The sequence below is a fragment of the Apis laboriosa genome, unplaced genomic scaffold, assembly GCF_014066325.1.
Source record: "Apis laboriosa isolate Shangri-la unplaced genomic scaffold, ASM1406632v1 scaffold11_cov152, whole genome shotgun sequence".
Classification (NCBI taxonomy): Eukaryota; Metazoa; Arthropoda; class Insecta; order Hymenoptera; family Apidae; genus Apis; species Apis laboriosa.
Window position 1 is genome coordinate 966,433 of NW_025221020.1, and position 22,782 is coordinate 989,214.

Here is a 22,782-nt window from a genome sequence, read left to right on the forward strand (position 1 = left end):
AATTAATATTTAATTATTAAATATAATTATTAAATAATTAAAAATATAATAAAAAAATAATATAAGTGATTTCTATTACAATATTATTTTTATTGAATTGTATTATATTGTATTGTTAAGATTTTTTATTTTCATTATAATTCTACCATTCTAAAAAAGCAATTTCTGAAAATTCTAATAATGATAAATTTAAAAATATCAAAATTCAATAGCAAATTAAAACATCAAATTAAATTACAGATTCAGTAAGAAGATATTGTATACTTGTATACATTAATACACATATATATTCATACATAATTTTAATTAATAAATCAAATACTTATATCGCTAATTTCTATTTTTTTAATTAATTATGAATCTAGAGCATAAAACCTTGAGTAGTTCTTCAAATCAAAATCAGTTTAGATTATATATCAAAAGTCCAATGTTTACTTTTAAGTTAGTAACCTCATTAATATAAAATATATGATATATAATGAAATATAAAATTATTTATATATTATTTATAAAAAATAATTTTCAAAATAATTATAAAAATAAATATAAAATTGTAACTTATAAATTGTTACTTATAAATTTTATGTTAGCATAATTTATATTTCGACATTGCAATAAGTAACTAGCATCACTATTTAATTCAATATAATTCAATATCTGAAGTCTAAAAAGTCTTATTTTGTATATATTTTTATATGTAAAGATGTTTTGTATGTAAAGATTTTTCATACAAAAATTTGTACATATAAAAAATTTTTTTATTTTATATAAACCAAATTTAACACATTATTTGTTCGAGTTAATAATGAAAACTATATAATTGGTAGAATAATCAGTTAAAAGTCCACCATAATCATTTTAAATTGCAAAGCAACTGCATGTAAAGAAGTGAACAATATCAGAACGACGATTTTACGCATTGTTTAAGCAAGTATTCACAATAATATTTTTCATTAAATAAATAATTATATTAGTATTATAATATTAATATTGTAATAATTACATCATATAAAATTTCCATACAAATATGGAAATTTTTGCAGACTAATTTTTAAATCACTAAATTCTTCATTTTTGGATTTCGCATATCAAAATTTATAAAAACGTAAAAAAAAAAGTAAAAAAATTTTAATATTAATTTGAAAATCATAACGATTCGAATACATTTGAAAGTAAAAAATTATTCTTTTTTTTTTTTGCAAATAGATACTATGTCGATATTATGTCCAAAAATATTTATCTTTGATAAATTTGAGAATTCATGTTCAATATTTTACGATTGCAATTTTCGAAAATTTGATTTGTTTAATTATAAATAATTCTATAAAATTATTAGCAATACTATATACTATTAAAAATTTAAAAATAGACAGTAGAAAAAAATATAAATTTGATTAGTTATTTTTGATAGACTTAATATAATCATATATTATACTAAAATCTCATGTATGTACACAAATAAAATTATATATCGCATGCGCATGAAATGCGCATGAACATTTAAATGGTAGTATTTCTCTTGCTCTATGTACAATCATAGTACCAAATAAATAAGGATAGAAATAAAAATAAAAAAATAATACATGCATATATTAAAGAAAAATAACATATTATATTATATGGATCAATTGATTATATTATATGGAATAATGATTATATTTTACTTTATTCAATTAATTACTTTTATAAATATATAGAAAATATAATTAAAAATTGAAATATAATATAAATCATATAATTCTAATTTATAATTTTATAATTCTAATCATATAATTTCTAATTTATGATTCCTATTCTTATATGATAAAAAATAAATATATATAATTATATTAAATTTTCATTAATTTTAATAAAATGATAATTCAATTTTATAAACTAATTTTCAAATTAAAAATATTCAATATTCAATATTACATTATTATTATATAAGAAATCTATTTTATCTATATTAATTTATATTATATATTTTAATAATAAAGTGTATTTTAATTAGCAATAATGATAGTTGAAAGAGTAATATTATCTACTTTGACAAAAATAAGATTGATTTCCTGTATAAAACCACAATTATTACAGCAGAAACAAAATTTGGTAATATTTATTTGTTATTTTTTAATTTATTTTTAAGAATTTAGATTTTAATAATTTTTCTTTTCTTAATTAGACTAACTTTCTATTGGTGTGTAAATTATCAAGTTATCATGTTACAAAAAATATTGAACATATTTTGCATGATAATCAAATTAGAACTGATGCAATTAGACAGAATTTTAATAACGAAAAAAATAGACCTTTATTAATTTTACTTAGTTGGTTGTTACCAAAGCATAGACATATTATGAAATTTGCAAATTTATATGTGGAACAAGGGTTTGATATTGTTATATTATCAATTACACCTTGGCAATTAATATGGCCTACAAAAGGATCTAGGGTAAATACATAAAATATAAACTATAATATATTACATATATTAATATTTATAATATTATAATTTAATTTATAAAAATTTCATTTTAGTTAGTTGCTTCAGATTTATTGGAGTTTCTAATAAAACATCAAAATTATCAGCAAATAGTATTACATGGATTTTCAGTAGGTGGATATATGTGGGGAGAAATTTTGGACTTAATACAGAGTGATTATCAAAAATATAATAATGTAATTGAAAGAATTGTTGGTCAAATATGGGATAGTTTAGCTGATGTGACTGAATTATCAATAGGTATACCACATGCTATATTTCCAAAAAATAAAATGCTACAAAATATGTTTCAAAAATATTTAGAGTAAGTTTGTTAACTTTAATTGTATTCATATTTCTTATAATATAAATTTTCAGTTTAACTTATACAGGATTTTAAAATATTGAAATCAAACTTCAATAGCAAATAATAAGATCAATTTTATGGAAAGGTTTTATACAGATTTTGAAACAGATTTTCACCAATCTGAAGATTTAAAATCCATCATAATTACAAAAAAACATTTATTTATATGCTGTATAGTGATAAAGTTATATATATTTAAGTAATATAATTGATAAAAACATATTATAATTTTCAAAACAATATAATATTTAATTTCATTATTTTTTTATTTATTTTGATAAATATTACATGTCTTTAAATCTTTTAATTTTTCAAACATCTTATATTAAATATAATTTACAGATATATAATTATATATATTAAATATATATAATTTACAGATATCATATGAAAGCTTTTTATAAACAATCTACACAATATTACATAAGATCTAGTCAATTGTTTCATACAAATTTGGTACATAGTCCAGCATTATTTTTTGTAAGTAAAACAGATCCAGTAGGTTCACTAACAAGTAATTTAAGAGTAAAGGATCAATGGGATACTGTGGGTGTAAAGGTAATGTGTATAAATATAAATCATAAAATAGTGTCAGAAATATTTATATCTCTCTTTTTCAGACTTACATCAAAATATTTGAAAAATCTCCACATGTTGGACATTATCGTAAATATCCAAAGGAATATGTTGCAGAATTGTATACTTTTTTGAATAAATTGCCTTTAATACAACATGAAAAGAAAATGGGAGCACAGTTTTGAATGTTTTATTGCTGATATTTTTAAAATATTGAAGTATTCAATGAAAAAATATTTATTGATATTTATTTTCTTTTTATAAAATAATTATTTTTTAAAACATGATAATAATTTTAATTATACAAAACACAAAAGAAATATCTTTTTCTTATTCATGTACTAAATATTATTGTATTATTACAAAAATAATTTATAATTTATATTATTTATGTCATATACACTTACTTATTATGCTATATATTTCAATAAAATATGAATTACAATCACATTTTATTTTTATTATATGATTTCTTGAGAATTTTCTGCTTTTTTTTCAATTTATAGCATCTTTTGTTTTCTAATATTTCTTCAATTTCATCTGGATCTTTTCCCTCAAGGATAAGTTTTTTACGTTTATTTATAATTTTTTTTTCATAAAAATTCGTTTCATCCAATTTCATTTCCGCTTCTCGTTTAGCAACAGATATTTGTGTTAAAATTGTAATTATTTCCTTATCTATACATGAAAAAAATATATAATTATATTCTGAATATTAATTTTGTAAAATATTAGAAAAAAATTTATTACCATTAATTTTATATTCTGTGAGTTTTGTACCAATAGTATTTTCAACTGCATGTAATAATTTAATATCATGTGGAGTTATTAGAGTAATTGCCATACCATTTTTTCCTGCTCTAGCTGTTCGTCCAACTCTATGAATATATTCTTTTGGTACATTTGGTATAATATGATTTATAACTAATTCAACAGTAGGAATATCTAAACCTCTTGCTGCAACATCTGTGGCTATTAAAATTTTTATATGATTGGATTTAAATTGAACAAGTGCAGCTAAACGATCTTTTTGTTTTACCATTGAATGTAGGGCTACATTTTTAAATCCAACATCATTTAGTGTCATAGATAATATTTGACAATGTCTAAAAAATTTAGCATAGAGTAAAATATTGAATCTTTATATTGTATGAAATCTTATATATATATATAAAATTTTAATTTACTTGCAAGTATCTGTAAATATTATTATAGATCCATTTTTATTATTTGCTCGAAAAGTTCTAATTACTTCTACTAAGAAAGAATCACGAATATCTCTTGGACAAAGTACATAATGTTGATTAAGTTCTTTTACTGTAGCTATACCAGATTCATCTTTGGATTCCCATATAAAGGACTTTAAAAATATTTAAAGTCATTTTTTATCATATAATTTTTCATTTAATTTTTTAACTATTTATAAAATTTTATAATACCTTACTGGATACTATGTGTTTTACTTTGTGAAGAGTATCTGTCATTGTAGCACTAAAAAGAAGCATTTGTTTCTGCTTAGGTAAAGCTTCAAATATAGTTTTCAACTGATCATCAAAGTAACCTTCCAGAAGTCTGTCAGCTTCATCTAGGACTAAAAATTTAATTTGTTTCAAAGAAAATGTATTACAACTTTCAAGATGATCTGCTAAACGTCCTGGAGTTGCAACAACTATATGTGGATGTTTTGATAATTCTAAACCTTGTACAACCATATCCATACCACCAACAATTACACATTTTTTTAAACCAATAGATTTTCCTATTGCTGAAAATTGATCTGCAATCTATAAATAAAATTTTTTGCGTTAAAATATTGAATATATAAAATTAAAAAAAAAAATTTTTTAAAAAATTTTAATCCTACTTGGAAAGCAAGTTCTCTAGTTGGTGTTAAAACAAGCGCAAATATACCATATGGATCTTCAGACAATTTTTGTAATATAGGAAGTGCAAAAGCAAGTGTTTTGCCACTGCCAGTTTTTGCACAGCCAATACAGTCAGTACCAGCTAGAATTCTTGGAATACAATTTTGTTGAATTGGTGTAGGATATTTTAAACCTAGAAATATAAAAATTAACAATAATTTTTGTTTAACAATTTAATCAATAATTGTTTGAATACTAACCCATAAAAGTACATTGTTGGACAAGCCATAAGCTTAAATTTAACTCAGCAAATGTCATAATTCTTCTAAAAAAATCTAGCTCTTTCAATATATGATTAAAATATTTTTTTTTTAAATCTTTTAATTTTAATTTTCTTCCACAATAAAATTTGAAATTTATTAACATATATATTTTAAAATTAATATTACTCAATATTAATAATTATAACCTTTCATATAATTTTTTAAAATTATACAATTTATAAATATCGAATCATTAATCTAACAATAAATAAATTAAATTAATCGTCAGATGATAAAAAATTTTAAGTAAAAATCAAAATATTTATTGTTTTCTATGATTTAGAGCGACAAAAATAGAATTACATTCAATTCAATCACAAAAGTAACAAATTTTAAAAATTTTCTTAAAAATTTTTTTAATATATTCTTTCACAAATATTCTCTCTTTGTTTAAATTTGTATTTCATCTATAGTATTCTCAAAATTATACTAATTTTTAAATTTTTACTTTTTTTCTATTCTTGTTTATTGTATTCTCTATCTGTATTTTCTTTTATTTGTGTATTTATTTGTATATGCTATTGCGCATGGCCATAAATAAAATAGTCATAAGATAGTAAATTACCCTTTGAAATAAATCTTCAATTAACTATTAGAAAAAATTATGTTTAATAACAAATTTTTAGAAAATTAAGAAAAACTTGTATATAATAATATAAGATGATATAGTTTTTAAGAATATATATAGATTGTTTAATATTAAAATATATTCAACAAATTCTTAAATGCAATCTTCTTCTTAAATTCATTAAATGCAATAATTTTTTACATAATAAAATTTCTTAAAAAATTTAGGAAAATAAATTTATGAGAAAATAGACAATGAGACATTTAATAACAATTGTTCTAACTTTAGAAGATATATTAAAATTAAAATTGAAAGATTAACTAATAAATATCTATCATATACATATAAATGTAATATAGAATACACATGTAATATGATTATAATTGTAAATTAAAATATGAATTCGACCAATGATTCGCAATTAAGACATTCGTAACAATATAAATTTTATAAAAAAATTTTAAATTTTAAATGATAAATGTTATTTGTGAATATTTTGTTTATAATATTTTAATGAAAATTATAATATTAATTATTTCTGTTTATTAAATTTAAATTAAATTGTTATTAATAAAAATGAGTATTGGATATAATTGCATAGGTTTTTAAATCTATATTAAATTTATATTATCATTATACAAATTATTATATCATTTATACAAATAAATCGTTTTCAAACGATTAGAATTCTAAACTATTAATTTAAAACATTATATTATAAATAAAAAATTAAATTTGTTTTTATATAATACCATATATGTATAAATCTAAATAAATATGTATATTCAATTGACTTTACGTATAATAAAAAATTAATAACAAGCTCTTATATTTATATATTAAATAACAATTTGCATAAATTATTATTGTTATTATTATTATTAAATTAGGTTATGCAATTCATTTATTATTATACTTTAATTTATAGAAAACAATCATAATATTCATTTGTTTTTGTTAATAAAGATAATACAATCACAATAGCGATAATAATACATTTATAGGTTATATCAGGACTATAAATTTTTTGAATTATTGAAACTAAGTCTTAATATCTAATCTACAATTAAAGTCATTTTTTAATATACTTTACATATGATAAATTGTATTTATTGTAGCTTACATTTTATAATTTGTGTGAAACTAATAATGTTATAATTTTACAGTGGCAGTGAAAGAAAAACTACTCAGTAACAGAAAGTTTTCATAGAGAGAAATTGCAATTATTGTATGAAATATTGTTTTCAACGTGTCATATACATAAATACACATATTATTACATATTTAAAACTTAAAAATTTGTTTAATATCGATACATATTTTGATTTATTATTGATCCAAATTTATTTTTTTTTAATGTAAAGATAAACATTGAATGATTTAATAATTCGCCATCAATTAATTAATTTTTTTCTTGATACAACTTCTATATTTTGTAGTTGCAAAAAATATGCGTATAAGTAATTAATGTTAAAATTTTATGCTAACATTTTTTTATAGTTTATGATTTAATATTTCGTTAATTTTACTAGAAAAAGTATACATTATTTTGTATGTAACTACATTTTTTATACATATGATGATAAAAATTCAAATTAATCCGAATTTTTTTTTATATTAAAATTTTCACAATTTAAAATTCTGAAAATTAATTTTTCTCTTCTTTTTCTTTTTCTCCTTAATAAACATCCTCTGCTATTTTACAAGTCTAAAAATACATGTATAGTTTAATAATAATTCGGTCAATGTGACTAATATTTGTTAATTTGCTTAAAATCTTAGAGAAAAACAGTTACTGCAATGCTATGTTAGAACAAGAATATTTAATAGAATAATAATATTAAATAGAAGTTTATCACAAATTTTATATTGTAGATCAATTAACGGGCATATTATCGACTAAAATTACATCTTATATGATTACAATTGAAATGACATAACGTTTTCACGTTAATTAAATGCTTTATTACATAATGGAGGAATAGTCGTCATTATCAATTAATCTGAAGATGTGTTAATTTTTAAATGGATTTTATGAATACAATTTTTTTATTACATATTTCTTTACCAATGAAATACTGATCTTTTTAATTAGAATTTCTTTTGATCTATGTATTTGAAAGCTTTTCTTGTGTTTTCTTGTGTAAAATGTGTATTTTACTAATAAACGCAAAATGGAAAATAGATACATCTATATGATATAAATATACAATAGTATATTCGCCAAATTTTTATGGCTATGATTATAAATATTCATTAGATAAAGATTTCGCGATGAATAATAAAGAAAATATTCTATTATGAATGAATAACATATAATCAATCTCAATTTATGAATCTTAATCGCTATGTAATTCTCGGACAAATTTCCCGCGTCTTAAGCGTATTTCAATTTTTTTCGAAATATGTATATAATCATCATTAAAAAATATATAATAAAATAAAAAATATTTTAAAGACAGTACCAAAATAAATTTAATATACAAATAAAAAAAAAAAAAAAAAAAAAAAAAGAAAACATATTTAATGTTAATTAATATTAGCAATTTTGTACGATTTTTGATTCGTACAATTTTATTTAAATTTTCAAAAGTAATTTTAAATTCATATCTAAAATTAAAATACACTTTAGAAAGAAAGCGACAGATTAAAATGAATATCAAAAACAACATCATTGTATATGTGTTCTAAAATATTTATCTCCGCATATTATGAATATATAAAATATATTATTAAAATTACAAAATAGTCAAATAAATCAAACAACCATTAGAACTTTAAAATCTATTCGGCTTATATTATTTTTATCATGACTTTAATGTACAAGTCCAATTAATGAAAAATAAATAATAATATTTTGTTATAATATTTTTTAAAGTAAATAATCACATCCAACATTTATGAAAAATAAAATTTGAGAACAATCTTGTTCGAAAAATATGAATTATGAAAATATGAATCTTGACACAAAACATGAGATGAATTTCTTCTGCCATTTAAATGACTAATGAATTTTTCTACTAAATTGTTTCAGATCTTAATGTGAAATTGTATATATGATTTCTACTTAAACTTTATAATTTTATAATTTAGATTGTTTTATAATTGAATCAAATTCAACAATATATACAAATTCAACATAAAATATTGTTTTTTAAATTCAAATGTCAATTCAAAATCTAATGTCGAAACTCTATTGTAAAGATGATTATTTATTTCTTGTAATTTTTTTATTTTTTAATTAAAATTTTTAATCTATCTCACTAAATGAAGTTTTCTTATATTCTTTTTCATTATCGTATGTAAACGATATATGTATTCGGTACACGATGACACTTACGTGCAATGCACTTGCTTTATATTCATTAGCATTAAGGCATTGTAATACATCGATATACGGAATACAGCAATTATATTTCTTTGCGCACGCGCGTCTGTGTTGTGTGTGCGCGCGCGCGCGTGCGTGTATGCGCGCGCGCATATGTCAAGCACTGTATCATGTTTGCATGTATATCATTATGATACATACACACACACACACACACATATATATAATATGTACGCACGCGCTTACGTACACATAAGCAATATTTACAATTTTTTCTCGGTAATCAATCACGCATTTTGAGAACAGCAATTAATATACGATATCTAGTATTTAACTAATTTAAATTGAATTATTATCATTATTATTATTTTATAACTATTATTATACATAATATAAGAGTATAGATTTTTCTCCTTTGTCCTTATCTGGAAATAGTAGAGATATAACTCAACTCAATATATTCTTTCCTTGTTTTTAACACAAGGAAGTGTTTTATGTGTGAATTTTGCATATATAATATAAATATTTTATTAGTAAAAAATTGTTTAACAATATAAATTTATAATATTGAAAATAAGCAGAAAATGAAAGACTATAGGTTTTAAAACCTGTTTTATCAAAACTATGTCTGTATAAATACAATATTAATGAAAAAGCAAGTTATGACAACAATAAAATAAAATACTAATTTTGTTATGAATATAATAATCAACTAATTAGTTACGTATTATCTGTTTTAAATAGATCTATATAAAATTTTTAAATAAATATTTACTGAACAGTATATGAATCAATACACTTTTTTTTAAATTTATGTTTACTAGGCCTTTAATTATTCGTTGTTAGAAGAATAAGAAGCAAGACAAAATTTAAGCAGTAAAAAATGACAAAAAATCAGAACACAATAATTTTATCATCAATACCTATAAAGTTTAACGATAGTATATATCGTTTATAATTGTAAAACTACAAAGAAATTCATAATGTTACAGGACAAGGAGACCTGTTTTAACATGCCTAAATTATGTTTATAATTTATTTCAGATGAAAATCACTATTTATAGTTGTTAAGAATGTGGAAAGTCGATAGTATGTGTTTCATTGCCAAAAATTAAACGCAATCTTTTCATAGGTGGCGGAGGAGGATCAAGATTTAATTCGCGTTTCTTATGTCGTTTTTCACGATCTCGAGTTTTATGTTTTTTTTTACGTTTACTTCTTTCCACACCTTCTACACGTAATACTTCGTATTCAGGTTCATAACTATCTTCACTTAAACTCGTACCCGATTCTACGATGTCTTCTAAAACTGGCGAACGTTTCATGCGAAGAGTAAGTTTTAATCTGCCAGTTCTCTCTGGAGTAGTTGGACACACTTGGCAATTAGAATTCATTTGCCATTGATATTCTGTAGGAGTTGTTAACTTTTGTGCACTATCATTACTACAAGTTGATAATCTATAATAAATAATTTTTTTATATGTATATTTTTTTAAATAAAAAATAAAATATGAAAATATTTACCTCTTTAAGCTTTCATTATGTATGGAATTTTCTCTTAATTGACTATTACTATTTGGATCTAACAATTGATTTTGATTGCAATTAATTGGTGGCCATGGTTCTTGTGGAAGTAATACTGGAGGTTCAACTTTATTGCATTCATCATTGTATTGCATTTCTTGTAAATGCGACGTGAGTCCAGATGTATAACGAGTTTCTTGTTTACGTCGCATTATTGATGGTATTCTAATATCTTCCAAATTACTTTCTTTTTCACTAAATTCATAAATATCTTGAATACCCGAATCATCATCAGCTACACCAATTTCAGTAGTAGCTAATTCCTTTCGATCTTTCTTTTGACTTCTTGTTAATCTACTTTTTGTTTTTTCTGTTTTATTGCGAGTTTTTGAAACAGATGCAATTATATTATCAGTTATTTTTTGTTCTGTAATACTTTCTAATTCTTCGGTTTCAGAAATTGCAGATTTCTTTTCATTTAAAAGTTTTCTTCTACTTTTATGAGATCTTAATGTCGTATGTAATGAATCATTTTTTTGCACAGGTTGTTTTAAAATAGAATTATGAGTATCTTGTATGTTACATTTATTAATCTCATAATTAATAGTTTCCATTCTACTGAAATTTTTATTTTCTTTACAGGGATCTGTTCGAGAATCTTGATTTGTTGTACATGTTTCAATCATTCCAATTTTATCAGATTTTATTTCAGACATTTCAATATTAGTTACATATATATTATCTTTCATGATTAAATCTTTTTGACAATTCCCTTTATTATTTTCTATAATAGTATTTTCTTTAATAAAATTTATTTTATCATGTTCAGTATTATTTGAAGACTTATTAAAGTCTGAATCAAATCTATCAAATTTATTTGTTTCATTTTCTATTAAATATTTAATCAATTTATTTGAATTCGTAGAATCATTTTTCTTTATATCTTTGCTAGATTCAAGTATATCAAATGTAGGTGTTGTTGTATCAGTTTCTATACAATTTGAAATTTTAGCTGATTTCAAGTGAATTAAACATATTTGTTCTTCATCTTTGTAAGAATAATCTTTATGCACGAATTCACAATTTTTTTCTTTTTCTTCCTTTAAAATTTTTCTTTCAAATTCTAAATATTCTTTGACACAATCATTTGACTTTATTATCATTGACTTATTTATTGGCGTGATAGAAATATTGTTTATATCTTTGCAATTTTCAATTAAAGACAAATTATAATGACCAATTCGTGACTGATGATTTTCTTTCGAAATTATTTCGTTTTTATTAGTTTCATGTAAATCATCTAATCGATTTTCAGGCATGGAACTTATATGAACTGAATCACAGGAATTTGTACTATAGTGTTCTTTTTTAGAATTGGAAATATTAATATTATCTACTGAATTAGAATTAATTTCTACAATAATATCAGGTATTTCTTTTTCATTTATCAATTTGCTATTTATTTCTCTATTGTTTTTAATGAATGTGTCTGAACATTCTCTTTGAAGATTGGAACAGGTTGATTGTTCTAATATATCATGACATGAAGTTTGAACATGGCAAATATTATTAGTTTCTTCATTTAAAGTATTCCTTGAATGAGTTTTATGTAATCTAGAATACATTATTTCTTCATCTACTCTATCAGAATCTTCTTTACGATGACTTATATCTTCTAATTCAATATTTTTTATTATGGAACTATTTAAACAAGGAGATTCAACTTTTTCCGAAACTTTGTTCTTCTTTGATTCTGTTCTTTTATGAATTCTATATATGAAATTTTTAATATTATTTTATATTATTTTTAATATTAATAATTTTTTTATTTTAAAATTACAATTTATATTTTGAATCATAAAATAAAATATAAATAAATCTTACCTGGACGATCGAAGCGTATGATTTTTAATATTATTCTGATGACCATTATCACTGTCAAATTTACATAATTGTTTATTTCGAAGATTTCTTGACACGGAATTTGTAGTAATAGCAGAAGGATGAGGTCGAGATGTTTGTAATACATTTTCTCCATTATTTATAATAGGTTGTTGTTGAGCAATGTCAGAAAATCGACAACCTTGTGCAATTAATAATTCTGCATCATATTTTGTTAAGCCCTTTCTTCTTAACTCTTTCATACTAAGACTTTGTGGTGCTATTGCAGCATTACCAACAAGAACTGCATTTTTCTCTGTAAGTGCGGTATCAGCTTGTTGTTTATTACGACTTAATGGTTGTTGTCTATGTTTCGTACGATTGATGCGATTGTCTGTTTCTCGTAGACGATATCCTATAAGAATTTCATGATAAAGATATATAATATATTAATTTAATTAATAATTAATTATTTCAGATTCATCAGAATTTAAAAATACCAGAGGAAAGTTCTTCTCCTGGTTTTTGATTTGCAAATGCTCCAGTTCCTCTCCTTTCACATGTTTCACATTCACAGTAACAATTACCATCTCCAAAAAAATCTTCTCCATAAAAACAAGTAATTTCTTCTCCTACTTCAATATCACGAAGAACTTTAACACAAGCTGTATCTCTTCCTGTTGCCACAAACTGCATTTTACATAAATTAAATATGAAAATTAATATTTTTACATAGTTAATATAATTATAATAATAATAATAATAATTTGTATAGATTCATTAACCTTGCAATTAGCTCTACAATCATGATTAATATATGCTGCTGGACCTAACCATAGTTGTGCACAATTTTTTCTGCAACTAAACATAACAGAAAAGTCATTTTTTCCTGGATGTAATAATGCTGCTTCTTCCTAAAATGGCGTTTTATAAATACAATAAATTAAAAAAAATACTTTAAATTTTTCTTCATGTTTTATATATGAGCTTAAACAAACCTTTTCGCTAAGTTCTGCAATACAGCCAACAAGACAAGATATTTTATCATGTTTTAACCATTTTCGAGTTGCACAAATTTTGGCACCTTTTTGACCTTCAAGACTATACCTATAACATGGTTCTATTGCAAATCCAGAATCCTTATCAAAAACTTTTAAATATCTGTAAATCTAAAGAAAATAAAATAAGATTGATTTACAAAATAATTTTATGAAATTTTAAGAAATATTTAATCTGTATAACTCACATGTTTTTCTAAATTTATTTGTTGTTGTTTAGATTTTGTGTGAGGAAGTCTTGCACCCCAATCACCACCCATTAATTTTTTATAAGTTTTTTCATAATTTTGGGTTTGAATAAATTCACAAATAATTTTACGGAGTTCATCTTTATTTGCTTTTAATGGTCTATACCTTTATTGTTAAATAAATTTTACATATGATGATTTCCTGTTACAAGTCTTGAAAATTTATTTAAAAATATATTATTTAAAAATATATACCTGATATTCATTTTATGGGTGGTAAATCCAAGATAAGGATCTAATACGAGAGAAGTAGCTAGGTCATCATTGTCAGACAGTTCTTTAGGTGTCATACCACCACAACTACCAACATTGTTAGGTTGCATCTTTGCAGCCACTAACCCACCTAATCTTCGCTCCTGCTTCCGTATTATAGCTGCTGAGCCTTGAATGGATAGACAATCCACCACCATTCTGTAATCTGTACTTTTACTATTGAAATAAAAAATTAATTCAGTTAGTCTAAATAATTAATAAATTAATAAATCTTAAGCAATATTTTCAAATATATATTTTTAATATATTATTATATAAAAAATAATAATTTTCTTATTAAATTTTTCTATAATTGATATTCATTTTTTCATTTTTTCTTAATATCAAAAATAATATATATTTTTATATTTTTATAGTAATAAAGATGAAAAACAATTTCTTGTTATATATAAATATAATAATAAAAAAGAAATAATAAAACTGATAATTTAAATATAATCTTACAATATAGAAAAAGTAAAAATATGAAATAAAAAATGTTATCAGCATTAATTAAATAATATATAATAAAATAAAAAAATAAATCAATTTTTGTAAAAAGAAGAATGAATATGTTAATTTTAAATAAAATTTTTAGTTGTGAAGGTAAAAATTAATAAATTGGACAAGGATAAAAAAAAGGACAAATAATGAAAAAATGTAATTCTTTTCAAAAGAATACGCTACTAAAAATTTCGAATCACCGATATGTCATTTACTAATCAGTTGTTTAATTTTTTTTTCGAACTGGAAAAGAATCAAACAATGAAGTAATATAAGTGATATAAGTTCAAAAAAATGGTTCATCACAATAATATGCTATTTTGACAATATAATAGAAATATCTGGCGATCATGCTCTGAACGCTAATGGCGCAGACGAGCCAGAGCGCTCCTAGAGGCATGCTGCGCTCCAATTTAATAAGAAAATTTATCTTTTTATTGTGATATTCAATAATAGTCAAAGTCATTAAATTTTCGTCAAACAATTAACTTACCTTTAAGAAGCTCTCCTGATAACAAAAATTACACATTTTGCTAACAATTTCTGACTTTTTTGGAATAAGATGAAGACGCGTTCGGATCTATCATGGCAGATCTACTATACCGTATACACTTTCCCTATTTTCGTAATATAAAGAGAATGATCATCGTATTAAATTTTATGATTTTTTTACACCATAAATAAAATTCAATGTTTTCTTTACTAAATTAAACAAAAAAAGAATAATCATTTAATTGAAAATATAACAGAGAAAACCCATGTTTTGGAACTACAGACTATCGCGTACGTCATACATATATATCTTGAATACAATAATCTAGTAACTTTCTTGATTTACTAAACTTTATGAATTTCAGTAAGATAATTTAGTTTAAATTTTGTTTTAAACATTTATAAATAATATATTTAAAATTAAAATTTCATCGTCATACATTAGTCATTGTAAAAATGAAATATATATATATGTATATCAAAGAAAATTCTAATCCATTTTTTTAAAGATAAATTTAAAATAATAAAATAGTTAATTTAGTAATATAGAATTTAAATGTTGTGGTACTATGTTTCCATGACAACCAGTTTCTAACATTCTATGCTAAAAATAATATTCAGATGATTTCATTTACGGTTTTTAAAATGTTCTGATATGATATTCATTGTATTTTATAATTTGTAATTATTTTATTTCGATTAAGATTATTTAAGTTTTAATATTGCAATAATAGATATTAAGTTAAATATATTCTTGTTATTTTATTAATTATGTACATTTAGTATTATGCAATTAAAAATAAGTAAAAAATATAAAATGAATTCATGGCACAATTAAATGATTAGATTAAGATTTATTATAGAGTAAAATAAAAAAATTTGTAAAAATGTAGAAATTCTTTATATATATGAATTTGTATATAAAATAGAACTTTAAAATTTGTTATTAGTTAGATAATACTTCAATTGTTACCAATCAATGAATAATTTTTTATCAATTTGTCTAAATATAAATGCGCTTGCGCCAATATATTTGGTGGATGCAAAATGAGACAAATGCATTAATAATTACATGGTATAAATAAAAAATTTAGAATATTAAATACAAATGGTATCTTAAATCTTAATCAACAAATGAATTTTCCTTATCTTTCTTATTCGATAATAGATTATAAGATTCAAGACGTGCTAATTTGTCATTTCTCTAGATCTTACTAATTGATATTTATTAATTTAGATATACAAAAATGACATTTGAATTCAATGAAAAAAAAAATCAACAGTTAAAAAATATTAAAACTGGTTTAATTGACTTCGTTTCTGGATCACTTGGTAATAATATGATATAATATTCAAATACAATATTAAATTCAATATATAAATAATTTTGAACTTAGTAAAAAATAAATTGCAAAATGAAATTCATCTATTATTCTTTTTTTACAAAAATTCATATAATTTTTTATTCAAAACATTTTATATAATTGAGCTAACATACTTAGATTACATTTAACCTTATTGCTATTAAATATTAGAAAGTATTTTAAATATTAATAATAATTAAATAATAATTATTTTAAATATAGATCGAGATATCGATAGAAATTGATATTGTAATATCAATTCATATGTAAATTATTAACTTATAATAAAAAATTAAATTTATACATTTTTATTCTATTTAAGGTGGGATAGCACTTGTTTATGTTGGGCAACCATTAGATACAATAAAGGTAAAAATGCAAACTTTTCCTTTTATGTATAAGGGAATGGTAAATTGCTTTTTACAAACATTAAAGACAGATGGAATAATGAATGGTTTATATGCAGGAACTATACCTGCATTAGTTGCTAATGTTGCTGAAAATTCGGTTTTGTTTGCTGCATATGGAGGATGTCAAAAAGTTATTTCTAATATTTTGGGTAAAATAGTTTTTTTAAAAATAATACAAGAAAACAAACTATAATTCATCACTATGTTAGATCTAAAAAAAATTTATTTATATATATAATATATATATATATATATATATATATATAAATAAATTTTTATATATAATATATAATAATATATAAAAATATATAATATATAATAATTATATATATATAATATATAATAAATTATAATAAATTATATATAATAAATTATTATATATATATATAATATATATATATATATATATAGGTGTTCAAAAAATACAAGATTTGACATCAATTCAAAATGCATGGGCTGGATTTTTTGCTGCATTTTTTTCTTCATTAACACTATGTCCTACAGAACTTATAAAATGTAAGCTACAAGCAATAAAAGAAGTTCAAATAGAAAGCGAATCATCAATAAGTGAAGTTAGTATAACTAAAATAAAAAAAAAGAAAAATTAATATATAAATATTCATGAAAATTAAATTTTGAAAAAAAATATCTTGTTTAGAAAAAAATTGGACCATGGGGATTGACACGTCAAATTCTTAAAGATCAAGGCATGAGAGGTTTATTTACTGGGTTATCATCAACCATAGCACGTGAAATGCCTGGTTATTTCTTTTTTTTTGGAGGTTATGAAGTGACCAGGGAACTTTTAGCAAAACCAAATGAAAATAGAGATGATATAGGATGGCAAAAAACCATGGTAGCTGGTGCTGTTGGTGGAACTATTTTATGGCTTGTAATATTTCCAGCAGATGTGGTTAAAAGTAGAATACAGGTTAATTTAATTTTATGATTTAAACAATCTAAATTATAGATATAAATAGATTTTATATTTTGTTTCTAATTTTTTTTAAAGGTAAAAAATTTGAAAACTCCTCCACTAATAGTTATGAAAGATATTGTAAGAAATGAAGGTATCAATTCCTTGTACAGTGGTTTAAAACCAACATTAATTAGAACAATACCAGCAACAGCTACATTATTTGTAACTTATGAATATACTAAAAGGTTTATGCTTAATTTTTTTGAAAATAATTAATGGATAAAAATTATATTATTTTGTTTAAAAATTCTAAGAATTATAAGAAAAAAAATAAAAATAAATTAGTTTGAAAATATTTAACATAAAAATAATTTTTTTTACATATTTTTTTGTAAAAAAATAAAAGAATTTCTTAAAATAAATAAATTTTTACATATTATATTTGTGCAAAATATAATATTTAAAATATTTATAAATAACAATATTTACTTATTGAAAAGTTACAAGACTTACAAAGAAGTTTAAAAAAAGATTATAAATAACTAAAAATTTACCTTTTATCTTTTTTTTTCTCTTATTTTCGAATAAAATTTTCTTTTATCAAGAAAATTATTTTATTTAAAAATCATTATGTTTTTTGATAAATTAATTTTTTTAAATATTCTATTTTTTCATCGTAAGTATATGACATCCATTCATATTGATTAATCTAATAAAAATTCAAAGAATCTCAAATTAATACAATATATATAATAAAAGAAGAATTTATATATAAAATAATAATTTTGGAAATTACTAGAATTGGTTCATATCCAATAGCTTTAAGTTGTCTGAGTTGTCTCTGTATATATCCAGTAGAATCATTATGACCTAATACAATTCCTAAATTTGATAATATAAATAAAATTTTCCAATTTATATGCTTATTACTTTTAACACTTTTAATTGTGTCTGTTTGCATTTCTGATAAAATAGATTCAATATTAACAGAATTGTTATATTTATCCATACCAAAAATAATTTCTCTACTTGGATAATGAGGTAAAACATAATCAACATATACATTTATTCCCAATTTTGTCTAAAATATTAAGATTAATATATTAAATATTATTTTAATATATTATTTTATTATCTTAAGCATTATCTTTCTTTAAATAATTTTGTAAATATATACCTTGCATAAATCTACAACTTCAGTCTTTAATTTTATAATTTTATCCTTTCTATAAATATCATCATTATAACAAAATTTCTAAAATAATAAAAATTATTTTTAATATATTTAACTATAAATTTGGAAAAAAAAATATATTAATTTCATACATGATACCTTTGTTAAATATTTATACATATTATTATTTAGCATTGGTCCTTTGTAATAAGGCATTTCTATTTCAACTGAGCAATGTAAAATTAACCATTCATTTGTTATCAAGTTTAAATTATTTTTATATACCTTTTCCATAAAGTTAGGTTCAAATATATATTGAATTAGTTCTGGTATATATATATTTTTCATTGTTAAAAATGTAAGAATACGTATAAATGTTGCTGGAAATCTACATTTAATATATAAAAGAAATTATTAATCAATATAATTTCATCATCTATATATGTAACATAACATTATAAAAATAAACATATTATAAAAAAAAAATTTACTTCTCAATTTCACAAGCTCTGGTTGTTTTATAAGTTGTTATTATTTCTTCAATCAATTTTTTATATATATCAGTATAATAATCTGTATTAGGAGCAACAGTACATATACTATAAATAATTCTTTCAATATCTTTTAATCTTGCACTTTTTATTTCAGTTACTATTCTGAATTAAAAATAAATAAGTTAAATAAATTAAATGTCATATTTTTTCTATTGTAAATAATTTACCTTTCCATAATTTTATTTGTTAAAATTTCATCATATACATGTAAACTTCCAAATGCATGTGCTATGTGGATCAAACATAGCAATGATAAATTTGGTATTATATCACGTAAATACTTCAATAAAAATTGAAATTCTTCTTTACAGTGAATACATTCACTATACCTATAAAACATGCATATACATATACATATATATATATCTATAAAATTATTATATAATAAAAAATTATTTATGCATAATAAATTACTTACCTAATAAGTTTCATAATTGATGCTAAAGTTATGCTATCCAAGTTATTAATATTTTCAGTAACTTTTTTAATTATAAGTGGCATCAAAGTTTTATTTTTAATTCTTCTTTTTTGTAAAAAAAAACTTCTCGCTATTATACCCAATTCATTTACAACAAGATCAGGCATATATTGTTCTAACAGACATTCAATTTCAAACATATTTATAGCTGATCCTATATTAGTTAAATTTAAATAAAATAACAATTGAACTAGTGATTTTGGAGAAAGTTTATTTGATTTCGAGCTTAATTTTCTTATTGCACGAAATAAATAATCAGAATTTTTATCTTGCAATTGATAGAATGCATCACTCATTAATAATAGTTCTTTAGTATCTGATGGATAAAATCGTTTTAAACATTCCATATTTAATTGTTTCATAAAGTTTTTATAAATACTCGTTTTTTTTATTACATCATTTAATACAATTAAACATTGCATTAATACCTTTATTTGCTCATTTTCTAATACTGTTAACTGTTTAATAAAAACTTTCAAAATGTTGTCATAGACTGATAATTCTAATAATTTTGAATCAGTTAAATAAGAATATGCCAATTTTTTAATAGCATTAAAAATTTTATTTGCGGATTCATTAGACCAATCTGTAATTTGCAATTTATTTTTATCTTCAGACGTAATTTCTGTATATGTTTTAATACGTGGAAAAATTGTATTATTATAATGCATCGAATTTTCAAAATACGAATGTATGATTTGATGTTCAAATAAATTATGATTTTTTGATATAAATTTATCTTGAAAAGTTTCATTAACTGCAATTGTTGTAAACGTATGATACGGAAGAAAGTATTTATAGTTTTTTACAAAATTATTTAAAATATAATTATTCCATATATAATTATTCGTATCTATGCAATATAATTTATTACATAACCTTAAAATTATTGTTTTCGTATGATTATAGTTATAACTTATAATAATTCTTGTGATAATATTCATTTTTTTAATTTTATGGAAACATATACAATTTCTTAAATTTTTATTAATTTCAAACAAAACTTTTTACATAAAATTATAGAAACAAGAGCCAAATTTTTCCCATACCGGCAATTACAATGTCGAATTGAATTAAAGAAGTATACTCTCTCTCTCTCTCTCTCTCTCTCTCTCTATATATATATATATATATATATATATACATTAAATATATTTACTATATGTATGCTTATACATTGTTAACAAAATAAATTATTTTAAATTGTTTATCAAGAAGTAAACAAATCGAACACATGCGAATTCAATTATTGGTTAGTGAAATCAGAATTAGATACTAAATTTTGTTATATTGATTGTTTACTTTTTAAAAGTATTTTTTGAAAAGTATGAATTTTTATTTTAGAAATAATTTATATTTTTTATATTTTATAATAAATATAAATATAAATATATTTTATATTTATATTTTTACCGTATTTATGTTCATAATGATAATAAATAATTTCATAAATAAGAAATTATTATTTACAAAAATTATTTATAAAAAAATAAGACTAATGTCATTTCACATCTCAAGATTTTATTTATATTCAATGGTTTCAACTTGATTCATATAACACATTTTGTGCATGAGATATTGTTAATTGTAAATAATATATAATTATGTAATATATATTATATATATATTTAAGTAATTATATATAAATATATAATTTTTTTTAATTACATATATATATATATTAATTATTATTTGTTATCATAATTAAAATATATATTATTTTATATTATGTACTATACCTTTTACATATATATATAATATATATATATATATATGTATTTATGTTTTTATATTTTATTGATGATTATCTATATATTTAATTTAAATTAACTATATAAATGAATTAATTGTATATTACACATTCGTTATCATTTATGATATTGATAAATTTTTTACAAATTGTAATAGATATAATATATAATATAAAATAATATATATTTTAATTATGATAACAAATAATAATTAATCATTTGAAAAGAAATTATATTATTAATAGTATATACATACAAATTATTAATAATTTTTTATTATATCTATTATTCTTTATTCCTCTTTTATTTACTTTTCATTACTTATATTATAGATTTTATTTTGGATTCCTGTACAAATTATAAATCGTTGATTTATTTTTTTTAATAATTAAATAGCTTAAAAAATAATTACGCAAATATAACAATTTATTATAATAATTATAAAATTCAGATTATTATGATATATATTATATTTTAATATTTGTACATTTTCAAATTTACATAAATAAAAGTTCTAGATTCTCTTTCTAAATTTTTTAATATTAGAAATAAGTAACTTTATTAATTACGTATTTTCTTTAAACTTTTCAAAATCAGTCTGTATTATTCTTTTTTTATGTTTGTTTATATATAAATTCAATAAATAATAACTATAATATTATAATAAAATGATATTTCTAAA

At 20.9% G+C, this 22,782-nt stretch overlaps 5 protein-coding genes across 8 annotated transcripts; 2 read left to right on the plus strand and 3 right to left on the minus strand.

Moving 5' to 3' along the window:
* Window positions 1-642: 642 nt before the first annotated feature.
* Window positions 643-3,729, plus strand: LOC122720167. 3 transcript variants are annotated; one of them, XM_043946703.1, is made up of 6 exons: window positions 647-927; window positions 1,994-2,091; window positions 2,165-2,434; window positions 2,521-2,789; window positions 3,212-3,389; window positions 3,452-3,729. In XM_043946703.1, exons 2-6 carry the CDS (start codon window positions 1,999-2,001, stop codon window positions 3,590-3,592), a joined length of 951 nt encoding a protein of 316 aa, XP_043802638.1. In that variant the 5' UTR covers window positions 647-927; window positions 1,994-1,998; the 3' UTR covers window positions 3,593-3,729. The 3 variants fall into 3 exon arrangements, with proteins under 3 accessions (XP_043802637.1, XP_043802636.1, XP_043802638.1); XM_043946702.1 differs by having other exon boundaries at window positions 643-931; window positions 3,212-3,693; XM_043946701.1 differs by having other exon boundaries at window positions 643-927; window positions 3,212-3,693.
* On the minus strand, window positions 3,418-7,317 carry LOC122720166 (probable ATP-dependent RNA helicase DDX49). 2 transcript variants are annotated; one of them, XM_043946700.1, is made up of 8 exons: window positions 7,287-7,317; window positions 5,533-5,597; window positions 5,272-5,465; window positions 4,847-5,191; window positions 4,595-4,767; window positions 4,158-4,513; window positions 3,815-4,085; window positions 3,418-3,551 (listed from the first exon to the last, which is right to left on the minus strand). In XM_043946700.1, the coding sequence occupies exons 2-7, from the start codon at window positions 5,588-5,590 to the stop codon at window positions 3,853-3,855; spliced, it is 1,359 nt and encodes a 452-aa protein (XP_043802635.1). In that variant the 5' UTR covers window positions 5,591-5,597; window positions 7,287-7,317; the 3' UTR covers window positions 3,418-3,551; window positions 3,815-3,852. The 2 variants fall into 2 exon arrangements, with proteins under 2 accessions (XP_043802635.1, XP_043802634.1); XM_043946699.1 differs by lacking the exon at window positions 7,287-7,317 and having other exon boundaries at window positions 5,533-5,703.
* A 1,755-nt stretch (window positions 7,318-9,072) lies between these two features.
* LOC122717225 (histone-lysine N-methyltransferase KMT5B-B-like) lies at window positions 9,073-15,718 on the minus strand. The gene is made up of 9 exons (XM_043941082.1): window positions 15,452-15,718; window positions 14,398-14,631; window positions 14,143-14,308; window positions 13,895-14,065; window positions 13,682-13,810; window positions 13,397-13,586; window positions 12,900-13,311; window positions 11,016-12,785; window positions 9,073-10,949 (listed from the first exon to the last, which is right to left on the minus strand). Exons 2-9 carry the CDS (start codon window positions 14,610-14,612, stop codon window positions 10,559-10,561), a joined length of 3,444 nt encoding a protein of 1,147 aa, XP_043797017.1. The 5' UTR covers window positions 14,613-14,631; window positions 15,452-15,718; the 3' UTR covers window positions 9,073-10,558.
* An 802-nt stretch (window positions 15,719-16,520) lies between these two features.
* Window positions 16,521-18,490, plus strand: LOC122718502 (mitochondrial ornithine transporter 1). Its single transcript, XM_043943595.1, has 5 exons — window positions 16,521-16,782; window positions 17,137-17,373; window positions 17,636-17,796; window positions 17,883-18,155; window positions 18,237-18,490. The coding sequence occupies exons 1-5, from the start codon at window positions 16,698-16,700 to the stop codon at window positions 18,417-18,419; spliced, it is 939 nt and encodes a 312-aa protein (XP_043799530.1). The 5' UTR covers window positions 16,521-16,697; the 3' UTR covers window positions 18,420-18,490.
* A 230-nt stretch (window positions 18,491-18,720) lies between these two features.
* LOC122718788 lies at window positions 18,721-21,409 on the minus strand. The gene is made up of 7 exons (XM_043944124.1): window positions 20,290-21,409; window positions 20,039-20,200; window positions 19,809-19,973; window positions 19,477-19,705; window positions 19,321-19,398; window positions 18,940-19,224; window positions 18,721-18,852 (listed from the first exon to the last, which is right to left on the minus strand). Exons 1-7 carry the CDS (start codon window positions 21,291-21,293, stop codon window positions 18,772-18,774), a joined length of 2,004 nt encoding a protein of 667 aa, XP_043800059.1. The 5' UTR covers window positions 21,294-21,409; the 3' UTR covers window positions 18,721-18,771.
* Between the last annotated feature and the right edge of the window lie 1,373 nt (window positions 21,410-22,782).

Excerpts from the sequence above, each read along its gene's own strand:
- LOC122718502 (XM_043943595.1), top strand. The coding sequence starts at position 16,698 with ATGACATTTGAATTCAATGAAAAAAAAAATCAACAGTTAAAAAATATT. Across the intron at positions 17,374-17,635 it reads AGTTATTTCTAATATTTTGG|GTGTTCAAAAAATACAAGAT; the intron begins GTAAAATAGTTT and ends ATATATATATAG. Across the intron at positions 17,797-17,882 it reads GCGAATCATCAATAAGTGAA|AAAAAAATTGGACCATGGGG; the intron begins GTTAGTATAACT and ends TATCTTGTTTAG.
- LOC122720166 (XM_043946699.1), bottom strand. The coding sequence starts at position 5,698 with ATGTTAATAAATTTCAAATTTTATTGTGGAAGAAAATTAAAATTAAAA. Across the intron at positions 5,192-5,271 it reads CTAGAGAACTTGCTTTCCAA|ATTGCAGATCAATTTTCAGC; the intron begins GTAGGATTAAAA and ends TTTTATTTATAG. Across the intron at positions 4,086-4,157 it reads CACAGAATATAAAATTAATG|ATAAGGAAATAATTACAATT; the intron begins GTAATAAATTTT and ends TTTCATGTATAG.
- LOC122718788 (XM_043944124.1), bottom strand. The coding sequence starts at position 21,293 with ATGAATATTATCACAAGAATTATTATAAGTTATAACTATAATCATACG. Across the intron at positions 19,974-20,038 it reads ACAAATAAAATTATGGAAAG|AATAGTAACTGAAATAAAAA; the intron begins GTAAATTATTTA and ends TTTTTAATTCAG. Across the intron at positions 19,399-19,476 it reads TGTATAAATATTTAACAAAG|AAATTTTGTTATAATGATGA; the intron begins GTATCATGTATG and ends TTATTATTTTAG.
- LOC122720167 (XM_043946702.1), top strand. The coding sequence starts at position 1,999 with ATGATAGTTGAAAGAGTAATATTATCTACTTTGACAAAAATAAGATTG. Across the intron at positions 2,092-2,164 it reads TACAGCAGAAACAAAATTTG|ACTAACTTTCTATTGGTGTG; the intron begins GTAATATTTATT and ends TTTCTTAATTAG. Across the intron at positions 2,790-3,211 it reads ATGTTTCAAAAATATTTAGA|ATATCATATGAAAGCTTTTT; the intron begins GTAAGTTTGTTA and ends TATAATTTACAG.
- LOC122717225 (XM_043941082.1), bottom strand. The coding sequence starts at position 14,612 with ATGGTGGTGGATTGTCTATCCATTCAAGGCTCAGCAGCTATAATACGG. Across the intron at positions 12,786-12,899 it reads CATACGCTTCGATCGTCCAG|AATTCATAAAAGAACAGAAT; the intron begins GTAAGATTTATT and ends TTTCATATATAG. Across the intron at positions 10,950-11,015 it reads CATAATGAAAGCTTAAAGAG|ATTATCAACTTGTAGTAATG; the intron begins GTAAATATTTTC and ends TATTTATTATAG.